This window comes from Aquarana catesbeiana, linkage group LG02, assembly GCF_042186555.1.
Source record: "Aquarana catesbeiana isolate 2022-GZ linkage group LG02, ASM4218655v1, whole genome shotgun sequence".
In the NCBI taxonomy this organism is placed as follows: Eukaryota; Metazoa; Chordata; class Amphibia; order Anura; family Ranidae; genus Aquarana; species Aquarana catesbeiana.
The window spans coordinates 414,979,605-414,993,903 of record NC_133325.1 but is presented as its reverse complement, the minus strand read 5'-3'; the positions used below and the strand labels follow the sequence as shown (position 1 = coordinate 414,993,903).

General features: G+C 41.4%; 1 protein-coding gene across 3 annotated transcripts in view; it reads left to right on the top strand.

The window, feature by feature from the left end:
* Positions 1–14,299, top strand: part of CSMD2 (CUB and Sushi multiple domains 2) — a 1,533,565-nt gene that overhangs the window by 604,197 nt on the left and 915,069 nt on the right. For all 3 annotated transcript variants that reach the window (XM_073615428.1, XM_073615429.1, XM_073615430.1), the window contains exon 4: positions 13,764–13,958. In XM_073615428.1, the coding sequence (XP_073471529.1) occupies positions 13,764–13,958 (195 nt within the window). The remainder of the gene's footprint in view (positions 1–13,763; positions 13,959–14,299) is intronic.

Sequence of the window (14,299 nt, the reverse complement as noted above, 5' to 3'; positions counted from 1 at the left end):
AAGCTGCAGATTTAAAAAAATATTTTGAAAATACATTACCATGTCAAAGTTTGTACAATAGGGTTTACATATACTTTATGTGCTTAGATTTAAACGTACACTTTTTTTTTTTTGTTTTAATATGTTTATTAAGAATTTTCATTCAAAAGGAAAAACATTAAATAAAAAATATATAAAAGTATCAGAAACACAAATCATGTAACTGTGAAGGCCCCAGACAAATAAAATAGCCTTCGCGGAGTAGAGCAGAAATAACAGTAGTGTAGAATCAGCCTTGATAGCACGGCTAAAGTCAGGACAAATGTGGTTAACTAATAGAGCATCTGGTGTAACAGGAGTAGCTAACTAAGAAATTGCACCAAAGAAACAACCTGGGGAGTGGAAGTGAGTAGACATTCTAACCGGATAGGGGAAAAGAGATTATTAGGGTTAATAACAAGTATGTTGGGGGGACGAGTGGATTCTGGTGTTCGGGGGTATCTCGGATCCTGAGTTTACCCAGCGTATTGGTAAGATCAGCACGCAAGTACCAGTCTGTATATCGGAAGAGTGCCATATGTTGAGAGATCTCTTCTGGAGAAAAGGAGTGCTCCATATATCGTCGCCATCTGGCGATAAAGCGTTTCAAGGATTTAGAGTGTTGGGTAACAGTGTCCAGCTTTTCCATGAGAAATAGGGTATGTAGCGCACGTTTTACTGAGGCAATATGAGGTGGGTGGGATGAACCCAGGCCTGCATGAGGACTTTACGAGCTATCAGAAGGCAAATATTGACCCAATGTGGGAGTGAGGCACAAGTAGATGAAGAGGAAGAGGCCATCACATCATCACAGATAAAAAGGCACAACAAAGGGTCTTTAGGGAGGATCCTCTTTTGAATCATGTTGATATATTTAAGAACCTGGTTCCAGAAGTTGGAGGTAGCTTGGCAAGCCCACCGTCTATGAAACAGACAGTTGAGAGGTGTTGCACCAGGGGCACATAGAGAGGGAGGGATCGACTTTGCTATGTCGAAATGGAATATATGCACGGTGAGCAATTTTGAATTGAGTTTCTCGCCATTCTTTGCAGACCACTAGGGAGCAAATTTTTTGGTATCCTGGGGCACCTTGGATGTCAAGGATGGATGTCCAGGAATTAAAAGGAAGGATTCGGTACTTGGAGGCCTGGTGAGTGACAAGGTTAGAGTATATTTATGAGATAGAGTATTGATCCCGCTTGAGCATTTTATAAATAAATGAGCACTGACATGGGTTTTGTCGTGAACTGTAGCATGATTTAAGGTAGCTGGTTATTTGATAGTAGTGAAACACCTGTGACAGTGGTAGGGAGTATTGTTGGGTCAGTTCTGAGAAGGGTCTTATGCCCCGTACACACGGTCGGATTTTTCGACGGAAAATGTGCGATCGGATCGTGTTGTCAGAAATTCCGATCGTGTGTATGCTCCATCGGACATTTTCCATCGGATTTTCCCACACAAAGTTTGAGAGCAGGCTATAAAATTTTCTGACAACAAAATCCGATCGCGCTAATTCCAACCATGTGTGGACAATTCCGATGCACAAAGTGCCACGCACGCTCAGAAGAAATTCCAAGACGGAACAGCTCGGTCTGGTAAAATTAGCATTCGGAATGGATAGAGCACTTTTGTCACGCTGCAATGTAACAAATGGTTTAATACAGCGTACTCTCTTCTTCTTTATAATGTTAGAAGAATGAAGTAATTTTGCTGCTCATATTCACATAGACTTCTCACAAACTTCTTTCTTTATTATTTATCGTGATTTCCTCAATATATTTTGATTTGTCACATCTGACCAAATTTCTTTTTTGTTGTTTTATTTTTGTTTTTTTGTTTTTTTTCAAGGCTGTTTTTATTTTTTTTGTTGGGTTTGTATTTTTTTCAAGGCTGATTTTTTTTTTTTTTGGGGGGGTTTTACTCCATAATATTTTTGTGTGTGTTTTGTGTGTCAAGTTACCATAACACCATTGATATCTTGTATTATTTAATCTCAAGGAGATTGCTTGGTGTTGGTGTCCCTTGTTAATTTCACATTGTATTTTTGAAATGTACCTGCCTCCTCACAAACAAATTGTCCTTTTTGAAGGAAAACACACATAGGCGAGTATAATTGAAACAAAAATTCCTTTATTAAGGGCTCAGAACCAAACAAAGAGGGAGGCAACGCTGGAGAAACAGCAGAAATTGGCGAAGCCTTGGACCCCCAGGGCGCACATAAATTATTTTACTGCAAAATTGGTGGCCTGAGGCGACCATATCTAAGGGAGTGCAGTCTGGTCCAGAAGTTCCAGAGATCATGAAAGCAGCAGATGACATCTGTGTCCCCAGGCTGTGGTACTACAAGAGCCTGCATCTTTTGCCAGACCACACTGAGCCCAGGGCCATCACTCTCTGGTCTTCTTTCCACGCTTCCTTCCCGGATGTGGCTCTGGTGTTGGAGATGTGGCAGGAGGAGGAGTAGGACCAGGAGGAGGAGTAGGACTTGGAGGAGGAGGAGGACTATGTGTGAGGTCACAAAGGTGGGTAGCACATGTTATTTGGCCCCTCAACCCCTTATTGAGAGCTTCCAAAATTAAGGACTCACACATGAGTGGTTGGCCCTCCTCCATCTGCATCATTTTGCAGGCAGTTATGCCAGCAAAGTCCTCCTCCACACTGTGGGGGGTTCTCAGGGCCTCTGTAGCCTTCCAAAAGAGGCCTATGGCAGCCTCCTCCAGGTTACTCCTCTTCCTGACACTTTTTCTTTGAAGGTGGAGGGTAGGGACCTGGATATCAGGCAGCCTGCTTGGCCTGGCCACCTCCTGGCTGAGACTTCCCTGTGTATGAAAAAGGGACATGGTTTTAGTCTTTGCATCATCAATCACAATCATAAATTAGTACTCCAAACTAACATCTAGTTAACATCATTGATTGGACAACCATGAAGATTTAGAGGAATGCCATACCTGGCTAAAGCTGGGCTCCTCCACATGTTGCTGCCTGGAAGGCCCAGGTTGGGCGTCAGAAGCCTCAGCTGGGGGGGAAGGAAGCGTGGAAGGAAGACTGGAGAGTGCTGGCCTGGGTTCAGTCTAACCTGCCAGAAAATGCAGCCTGTCATAGTACCACAGCCTGGGGACATAAATGTCATCTGCAGCTCCTGATCTCTGGGAATCCTGGACCTTCTTGTGCTCCCTTAGATATATACTCCTCAGGCCACCAATTAGGATCTTCAAATAGGTGATGTCTGCCGTGGGGATCACCGTCTTCACAAATTCCAACAAATTATCCAGCGTTGCCTTCCTCTTTGTTTGGTTCTTATATTCAAGTGCTCTGGGATGGTGGAGGAGCAGATGGTGGTGAGCCTGGAGAGGGAATACCCAAGCCCAATAATGAGCAAGTAGTTGCATCTTGAGCGATTTTCTAAATCGTCCACTTTTTCCTGTAGATCCACAGCATCATCATCTATGGAGGAGCTTTGCTCCTCCGTTTGATCAATTTGTAGGGCTTGTGACTGCAGTTCTTTATGGAGGTGTTCTAGCCCTTTAAGGACCGCTTGGTCCATTGCTTGGGTGACCATAGGGGTCAAAAGTGCCACCACAGCCTGGGAAATACTTGCAGGACAGGCTGGGTCCATCTGTGCTGGTATAGAGGAAGCCTGCATACTCGTGAGCGCTTCTGCAGTATTCAGCACAGCAGAGGGAGCAGGTGCCATATTGGCTGCCATATTGGCTGCAGCGTGTGCCAAGTCTCTTATGTCTGAGGGGGGAGCGGGGGCCACTCGTGCCACAGATCCCTCAACAAAGTGATCCATGAGGGTTTCCCTGGCAGGAGAGAGGAGGCTGGGAGTATACCTTGGGCTTTAGCTGATCTGTGTGCAGTATTCGGGGGAGCTGTGATCGCCTAGCTCCTCTCCATGCGGTGTCGCAACCGGAAGTCCCAAACAAATGCTTTGAGCAGAAGCATGATTAAGACCATAAGCCAAGAAAAGGTTAACTTTGTGGATAGTAAATGACACAATAGAAGTGGTAGTTTAAACCACACACATGATGAACAAGTGACCATATTATCCAAAGCTGTCATTTTCTCTCAAACCAATTATAATCAGATACTGTGATTTTAAAATGTGATATTTTAGTAAGTTAAAAGGTCACTCATTGGTATTTCATATATATTTATAAAGAATGTTGAGCTTGGCCACTGGCTATTTAAATTTTCTACATAGTTCAACGATTATATCTCCCACTATAGTTGCCAGCTCTTTCCTTTTCCAGCTTGGACTTTTTGATGTTTTTACTGCTGTTGCTGTCTACATAATGCAAAATAAATTAAGAATTCAACAGAGAGATTAGAAACCAGTCATAATTGATGTGGCTGATATGCATACCGGGGAACTCAAGAGCAGTGTTTCTCAACCTTTTTTCAGTCAAGGCACCCTTTAAAATTATGGACAGTCTCGAGGCACCCCTTTCTAAAATGTAAAAACTATTCTAATAGTTTTACACAATGCAGCAACATCCACACGTAGGACACCCAACGTTAGAGGTGATTTATTCTTCCAAAGCAAATACACTTTTGCACACTGGTACTGACTTGTATTCCAATGTTTCCCTTTCCCCTCAATTTCTCCCCATCAGTCAGCTAATGTCACCCCAGTGTTGAGGGAGAAGGGCACAGGAAGGTCAAACAAGGATGCTGTGGAGGCAACAGACATCCTCCTTATTAATTAATGACGTCATTGGTTGTTAGGATGCCAGTGTCTAGAAAGTCGTAATGGTGCATAATGAAAATCTGTGTCTTTGTGTAACTAAAAGTCATGCTTGATCCACCTGCTGGCTTGTATACAATGTTTGATCATTTTTTAAGCATTTTGCCAAGGCACTCCTGAAAAAATCTCAAGCCACTCTGGTTGCTCTATGGGAATTAAAGTACATCCCATGAATTTTGTGTGACTGTCAAAATAAGTCCAAAAATTCAGTTACTCTTTGATAAACAAGCCTTGCTTGTTATAAATAAAAACAAATTTAACTTCCCTAGGTGAGCCAATTTTTTTTTCATTTTTGCTTTTCATGCTCTCCTGGTTGACACTACAGCTACAGTGCAATTTCAGCAACAGAGGCATGGCTGTAAATTTAGAATGCAGTGGGCATGATCAGGTGTGGCAAGCTACTGTAACAAACAAATGGCCCCTGCCCCATCTATAACTGGCCTTCGCAGCAAGGAGCAGATGGGAGGGCAACGCATGTAAGACAAAATGTACACACAGGGTAGCACCTCTCTACTGTGAAAACTTCCAGACATGCATGTTGGTTACTGGTACCTTCTCTCTCCCACTCGTCACAAACTCGGAATATGGATATATGGAAAGAACCCGCTCTCTGGAATCCATCCAAATTCTTTATTCGATAATCACCAAGTACAAAGTACCTGTTTATCGAATAAAGAATTTGGACAGATTACAGAGTGTGGGTTCTTTCCATATATCCACATGCAAGACAAAACCAGAGAAAATTCCCAGCTCAACTCACCAACCAGTCTACTTACTAACCAAATTAACCTGTTTAACAGTATGCGTTAAAAACAGGGGTTTATTTAGCACACATTTGCAAACGCGTACATAAGCTGCAGGGCCCCTTCACGGCACCCTGTATTATTTGCAGTACTAACCCTTGTAAATTTACGAGAGTGTTCAACAGTGGGAGCACATGCATTCTAATGGATAGATAGGGGGCAGGTGAGTCTGGAGGTCCTGTAAATTATAAAAAAATATATACCGCGCTGTCTGTAAAAAAAATCAAACAAAAATTTAAAAAACTAAAGCAGCCAGCACAGCAGTGGATAAAGTTGCAAAAATGACAAATTGGGTGAAATGTGCAGTGTTTATGTGATCATATAAACCATAACAAATAATATGAGTATAAAAACGTAATTATTAAATGATGTGCTCAAAAATACTCCAAGCAGTCCTCTATTATGACATGTGATGTCTATAAACAGAGGAACTTGGACGTGTGATGTCCAAAAAAAGTCAGCGACAAACCTCCCAGGAGGATATGCTGAGACCACTGTCTTCTTTTATACAAGTACTTGATTTTACTCCTAAACACGTGAGTGTATTTCCTTTGCTTTTCATGTATTAAAAATTCCATCCGGAGTTATGCTATATGCCTTCCTCTTTATTTTAATGGTGGGGCTGACTGCCTATATCTACTGAGTTCATCCATACCTTACACCTGTTCGGAGGTCCATCTGGAGGTCATATCTGGATAGAGCATCTGATCCACTTGGTATATTATACCACAAAGCTTGATTGACTCACTAGGTGTACACCTATTTGAGTTCAATCTCCCTGGTAAGCAGCTTCTGGTGTCTTTGGTGGTGGATCTACTATCAACTGTTATTACATCATACATATTTGAAGTTAAAGACTGTCACTTTATCATATCCACATGTGGTTGAGGATTATCATCACACATGATTGAAGTTTGTCGCTGACTTTTTTTGGACATCACACATCCAAGTTCCTCTGTTTATAGACATCACATGTCATAATAGAAGACTGCTTGGAGTATTTTTGAGCACATCATTTATTATTCATGTTTTTTGTACTCATATTATTTGTTATGGTTTATATGATCACATAAGCGGTGCACATTTCACCCAATTTCACCCAATGGGTCTCCTTAAAGGCACAGGGGCACACTGGATACCCAGCACATAGCACAATGGCAGTAAAGGTGTCCAGTGTGTTCCCCCACCAATATTTATACCAGTAACAAACAAATGGCCCCCGCCCCATCTATAACTGGCCTTCACAGCAAAGAGCACAAGGAAGGGCAACACATGAAAGACAAAAACCAGAGAAAATTCCCAGCTCTGCTTACCAACCAAATTAACCTGTTTATTTACATGAAAAAAAGATCTAACTATTTTCACACTAGCAACTTTAAAAATATGGGACACAGTGCTGAAAATGGGGGGACTTTCTACACTGATTGGACCAATGACCCCATTGTTCTCCAACCCAGAATTTCCACCAGCAGTATCAGCATTTAAGTTTATCAAATGGAATAGGTTGGAGAACACAAGAGTAGCCCAGACACTAAAAGAAGGTAAATTACCAAAATTACAAGACATGGGTGTCAAACATTATAACAAATGGTTACAATATCATCAATTAAATACTTATATTGAAATGTTGTCACAACAGACCAGGATTGATAGACCTTTAACCAAATTCGAACAATTATTAATAGAAGAACGTAAACAGACCCGGAAATTATCAAAAATCTATAAACTTTTACTCCCAATAGGACCTCCTAATGAAATAGCAAATATTAGAAATGGAAATCTGAAATAGAGAACCCGATATCACTAGAAGAATGGGAAAAAGCATTTCTACTAACACAAAATTTATCAGTCACAGTTAAACTTTAAGAACATAATTATAAAATTTTGATGAGATGGTATTGGAGTCCAATGGATTTGAATAAGATAAATAAGGATAATACAGAGAAATGTTGGAGATGTTTAATGGATAAGGGAATAATGACACACATCTGGTATGAGTGTCATGTGGTGAAGGATTTCTGGAATAAAATATTTGAAATACATCATTTGATATCTGGAAATGAGATGCAACCAAGTGTAAAGGTGTAAGACAAAAACAATTCCATAGCTCAACTCACCAACCAGTCTGCTGACCAACCAAATTAACCTGTCTAACCATCTGTTATAAGCAGGGGTTTAGTTAGCACACATTTGCAAACGCATGTGAAAGCTGCAAGGCCTCGTCACGGCACCCTGTGTTGCTTGCAGTCCTAACACTACAAATTTATAAGTGTCTCCACAGTGGAAGCACATGCATGGAATGGATAGATGTGGGGCAGGTGAGCCTGGAGGCAGCCCAAGCCCCCTTAAGCACACTGGACACCCAGTAAGAGCACAATGGCAGCGAATGTGCCCAGTGTGTCCCCGGAACATATATAAGAAAAGTAACAAAAAACTGGCCACTGTCCCCACCTATAACTGGCCTTCACAGCAAGGAGCACATGGAGGGGCATATACATGTAAGACAAAAACAATTCCATAGCTCAACTCACCAACCAGTCAGCTGACCAACCAAATTAACCTGTCTAACCGTCTGTTAAAAGCAGGGGTTTAGTTAGCACACATTTGCAAATGCATGTGAAAGCTGCAAGGCCACGTCACGGCACCCTGTGTTGCTTGCAGTCCTAACACTACAAATTTATAAGTGTCTCCACAGTGGAAGCACATGCATGGAATGGATAGATGTGGGGCAGGTGAGCCTGGAGGCAGCCCAAGCCCCCTTAAAGGAACAGAAGCACACTGGACACCCAGCAAGAGCACAATGGCAGCGAAGGTGCCCAGTGTGTCCCCGGACCATTAATACGAACAGTAACGAAAAACTGGCCAATGCCCCCACCTATAACTGGCCTTTCACATGCAAACACATGTGAAAGCTGCAAGGGGCCGTGACGAGGCCTTGCAGCTTTCACATGCATTTGCAAATGTGTGCTAACTAAACCCCTGCTTTTAACAGACGTTTAGACAGATTAATTTGGTTGGTCAGCAGACTGGTTGGTGAGTTGAGCTATGGGATTGTTTTTGTCTTACATGTATATGCCCCTCCATGTGCTCCTAGCTATGAAGGCCAGTTATAGGTGGGGACAGTGGCCAGTTTTTTGTTACTGTTTGTATATATGGTCCAGGGACACACTGGGCACCTTCGCTGCCATTGTGCTCTTGCTGGGTGTCCAGTGTGCTCCTGTTCCTTTAAGGGGGCTTGGGCTGCCTCAAGGCTCACCTGCCCCACATCTATCCATTTCATGCATGTGCGTCCACTGTGGAGACACTTATAGTGTTAGGACTGCAAGCAACACAGGGTGCCGTGATGAGGCCTTGCAGCTTTAACATGCATTTGCAAATGTGTGCTAACTAAACCACTGCTTTTAACAGACGGTTAGACAGATTCATTTGGTTGGTCAGCAGACTGGTTGGTGAGTTGAGCTATGGGATTGTTTTTGTCTTACATGTATATGCCCCTCCATGTGCTCCTAGCTATGAAGGCCAGTTATAGGTGGGGGCAGTGGCCAGTTTTTTGTTTTTCTAACCAAGTGTAAAGGTCTCGATATTGTCTATGATACCAGGATCAATGAAAGTCATAAGAACGGATATCCTTCACCAGATGATAAATGCAGCTAGGACGATAATAGCTCGAAAGTGGAGGAAAATAAATGCTCCTACAATAATGGAATGGGTATGTGAATTGAACAAAATACAATATATGGTAGAACAGATAAGGAGAGAAGGGATGGAAAAAGATCAAAAGCCTAGAATGTGGCATCAATGGGACAAGTTTCGGTCCTTGATAAAGATGGAAAAAATTTTATGAATGGGAACGGGGTACCCCGTGGAGAGGGGGAGAGAGAATAATTGAATAAATTTTTTTTTTTTTTTTTTTTTTTATGAATGGATAATAAGATAGTGAGAATGAATAGATGGAATTAAAATATGTAATTGTATGGATGTATATATGATAAGTAAGACATGGGTGAATGGAGTATGGACATGGTAAAGAACTATATGTCAGAGGGCTTAGTTTATAACATTTATTATAGTTAGGTTCTTAGAAATGGGGATGGAAAAATGACATTTTAATATAGGATGATATATAAAACTATAAATGTTCAACTTGATGATGAAAGATGTTTGTAAGTATTTATATAACTGTTTAAAACTAATAAAAAAGGATTGAAAAAAAATTAACCTGTCTAACAGTATGCGTTAAAAACAGGGGTTTAGTTAGCACACATTTGCAAACGCATGCGTAAGCTGCAGGACCCCTTCATGGCACCCTGTATTATTTGCAGTCCTAACCATTGTAAATTTACGAGAGTCTTCAACAATAGGAGCATTTGCATTCTAATGGATAGATAGAAGGCAGGTGGTCCTGGAGGTGGCCTAGTCCCTCCTTAAAGGCACAGGAGTACACTGGACACCCAGCACATATCACAATGGCAGAAAAGGTGTCCAGTGTGCCCCCCCCACCAATATTTACACCAGAAACAAACAAATGGCCCCTGCCCCCCATCTATAACTGGCTTTCACAGAAAGGAGCACATGAAAGGGCAAGACAAAACCAGAGAAAATTCCCAGCTCAAATTACCAACCAGTCTGCTCACCAACCGAATTAACCTATCTAACAGTATGCATTAAAAACAAGCGTTTTAGTTAGCACACATTTTCAAATGCATGTGAAAGCTGCAGGGCCCCTTTACGACACCCTGTATTACCTGCAGTCCTAACCCTTGTAAATTCATGAGAGTCTCCAACAGTTGGAGCACATGCATTCTAATGGATAGATAGGGGGCAGGTGGGTCTGGAGCTAGCCCAGTCCTCCTTAAAGCCCATATACAGATTGACTGATTGACAAGCTGCAGTTTTGTGTATCAGCAATGACATTGCTAATAGCCATACCCTTCTGCGACATTTTTCTATCCCATTGTAGTACAAGCAGGCACAGTCTGAATGCAGGTGATAATTCTTCTCTGATGCAGAAAGCAGTGCAGCAGAAATGTCACCCCATCATGGGAAGCTGCATAAGGTAGAATTCATTTGCACAATCCACAGGTATATGGGAGACTTTGGGAATTAGGGTCAAATTGTGCAAACTAATTGATGTAGCACATATTAGATATTGGTATGTGATTTCTCTTCTTTAAAGGGGTTGCAAAATCAGAAGAATTTTTATCTTAATACATTCTATGCATTTAGATAAAAAACCTTCTGTGTGCAGCAGCCACCCCAGCACCCCCTAATACTTACCTGGACCCTATCTCTGTCCAGCAATGTCCACAAGTTCCTCGACCGTCTGGGACTCTCCTCCTGATTGGCTGAGAAACAGCAGCAATGCCGTTGGCTCCCGCTGCTGTCAATAAAAATCAGTTAGCCAATCAGGAGAGAGGGGGCAGGGCCAATTTAGGGCTCCATGTCTGAATGAACACAGGGAGCTGTGACTCAGCTTGGGTGCCCCCATAGCAAGGTGCTTGCTGTGGGGACACATTCGACAGGAGGGAGGGGCCAGGGGAGCCGAGGAGGGGGAACTGGGCTGCTCTGTGCAAATCCACTGCACAGAGCAGGTAAGTATGTAGGGGGGGTTTGGGACTTTGAACAAGGTCAGTGTATATGACTATAAGATGAGTCAATAACAAATCACAAAAAACAGGTTTTTATTAGTAAAACCACAAGGAACATGGCAAAATTTCAGGATACATGCAGTAATTAATAAAATTGTCAATCACATGTTACAGACCATATATGGAAACAAACATTGATAGCAACCAACCAACCAATGTGTGGTATGGAACAAATCCTGGATGCAATGAAAAAATGTAAAATACGTGGTGGGTGGTGAACTCAAAATCATGTGATGAGTAAAAGTGTCTGCAGGAGAGTAAGTGCATCCAAATAAACCCGATGCATTTCGTGGGTAATACCAATCTTCAGGGGCGGATGCACACAAATCTATAAAACAAAACATGAGTAGGCAAGTATAATTCAATGTTATACCCCTCAGCGGGAGGATATGTCCAAAAAAAATAAGGGGGAAAGAGTTGCTCATCCCTAAAATACTTACATCGTAATAGGTCTGGAACATGGGAGACGAGGAGTCAGAGGCTACCCAGATTGTCTGCGTCGGAAGCTGTGGAAGGGACCTGCAGAAAGTGTAAAAAGAGAAAAAATACACAAATCCAGATGGTGATGTGAGTGGGCTTCATATCTAAAAATTGAATTGGGTATACTGTGAATACTCTGTATTATGGGAAGTTGTTAGAGCCCAAAACCAAAGTGCAAATGGACGAGTGAGTGGAAATGAAAGTAGTGTGGAGGGAGGAGAGAGCAGGTCAAAAAAAAAAAAAAACATTAAAAAGATGTAAATGGGAAAAAATGAAAAAAAAGAAAAAAAAAAAAACAATAAAAGTTAGCCTCTGTGAGCATGAACAGGAAAGGACTGAGCATGTAAAAACTTGTATTTGTCCTGTGTTCAGGAATTGTGATTCGCAGTATGTGAGCCTACCCTCTCCCCCCATTTTTGCATCGGGTGATGCGGGGGATCGAACGGACTTGTCTCTTCTGCGAATCGGTGTCACCTCCACGCCATGTGCACAATGTCCCCGCAGGGCTTCCTGATGCTGGCGTGTTTGAATTTTTCCATCTGGGTCACCATATGGAAGGGGGCATCTTTAGCCACCATGGGCAGCGGCTGCCGCTTGGGCGTGGACATCTCTCTTCTTCTTCTGGTGCACCTGTGTGATGTTGGGAGGAGCCCACAGGGTATGCCGAGCGTACTTAACATCCCCATTCTGTGCTAGCCAGTCCACATGGCAGCACCTTTTTGTGCACACTGCTCACCATTTGGAATATACTTTTTCACATCACCAGCAGGTATTTACATGGTCAGTCTTTTCCTGTTCATGCTCACAGAGGCTAACTTTTATTGTTTCTTTTCTTTTCTTTAATGCTTTTTTTTTTCACCTGCTCTTTCCTCCCTTCACACTACTTTCATTTCCACCTACTCGTCCATTTGCACTTTGGTGTCGGGCTCTAACAACTTCCCGAAATACAGAGTATTCACAGTATACCCAGATACATTTTTAGATATGAAGCCCACTCACATCACCATCTGGATTTGTGTATTTTTTTTCTTTTGGGGATCATGTTTGTGCTCCCGGTCCTCTTTTGTAGGTCCCTTCCACAGCTCCCGACACAGACAACCTGGGCAGCCTCTGACTCCTCGTCTCCCATGTTTCAGTCCTATTACGATGTAAGTATTTTCCTCTTATTTTTTACATATCCTCCCCGCTGAGGGGTATAACATTGGATTATACTGGTCTACTCATGTTTTGTTTTATAGATTTGTGTGCATCCTCCTCGAAGATTGGTATTACCCAGGAAACGCATCAGACTTATTTGGATGCACTTACTTTCCTGCAGACACTTTTACTTATCACATGATTTTGAGTTCACCACCCACCATGTATTTTATTCATGTATTTTATTTATTTATACATCCAGGATTTGTTCCATACCACACATTGGTTGGTTGGTATCAATGTTTGTTTCCATATATGTTCTGTAACACGTGATTGACAATTTTATTAATTGCTGCATGTATCATGTAATTTTGCCATGTTCCTTGTGGTTTTACTAATAAAAAAATGTTTTTTGTGATATTGACTCATCTTATAGCCATATACATTGACCTTATTCAAAGACCCACATGTCTCATCGAAGGTCTCACATTTTTCCTTTAGTCCACAGAGCAGGTAAGTATAACATGTTTTTTATTTCTAGAGAAAAAAAGGAGACTTTACAATCACTTTAATCCTCCAGCATTGGTAAAGTTTTACACATTTCAATCCTAACATTTACTCATTGAGTTGCATCAATATTATGATTATATCAACCAAAATTTGAAACATATGTGAGCAGGTTAAACATTTTTTACAGCATACAGAAAGAGAATCAATAGACCAACGATATTTTGAAAACTATCTTATGTATGATTGTAATTTGGATAGAATGAAAAAAAGGAAATGTGTGAAAAGAGTGTTTTTTTTTTTTGCAGGAATAATATTAACAATAATAACAACATGTATTACACTTACGCACTATATTTTTAAGTGTAACATGTTTTTATCAGTATTTGGAATTGATATATCATGATATTTTTGTCTTTACAGTATTGCCAAGTCACACATGTGGAAATCCTGGACGACTACTGAACGGTGTACAACAGGGAACTACATTCAATGTTGGGGACAAAGTCCGCTACAGCTGCAATGCAGGCTACATACTTGAAGGACATGCCCTACTAACTTGTGTCTCCAGCTCCCAAAACAGCGCCTCTTGGGATTTTCCTCTTCCAGCCTGTAGAAGTAAGTTCAGTTTCACGTGATAATGTTATTTATTGGGTCAAAAGAAAATAGTTCTATATTTTTGCTGGAATTCAGCAGTTGGAAGGATATTTTACAGATCTATTTATAAATGTTTTCACTCAAGATTCATAGAGTCTTTAGTACATTTTTCTAATTTGATTTAACCACTTGACCACTGGACACTTAAACCCCCTTCCTAACCAGACCAATTTTCAGCTTTCGGTGCTTTCACATTTTGAATAACAATTACTCAGTCATGCAACACTGTACCTATATGAAATTTTTGTCCTTTTTTCACACAAATAAAGCTTTCTTTTGGTGGTTTTTAATCACTGCTAGGT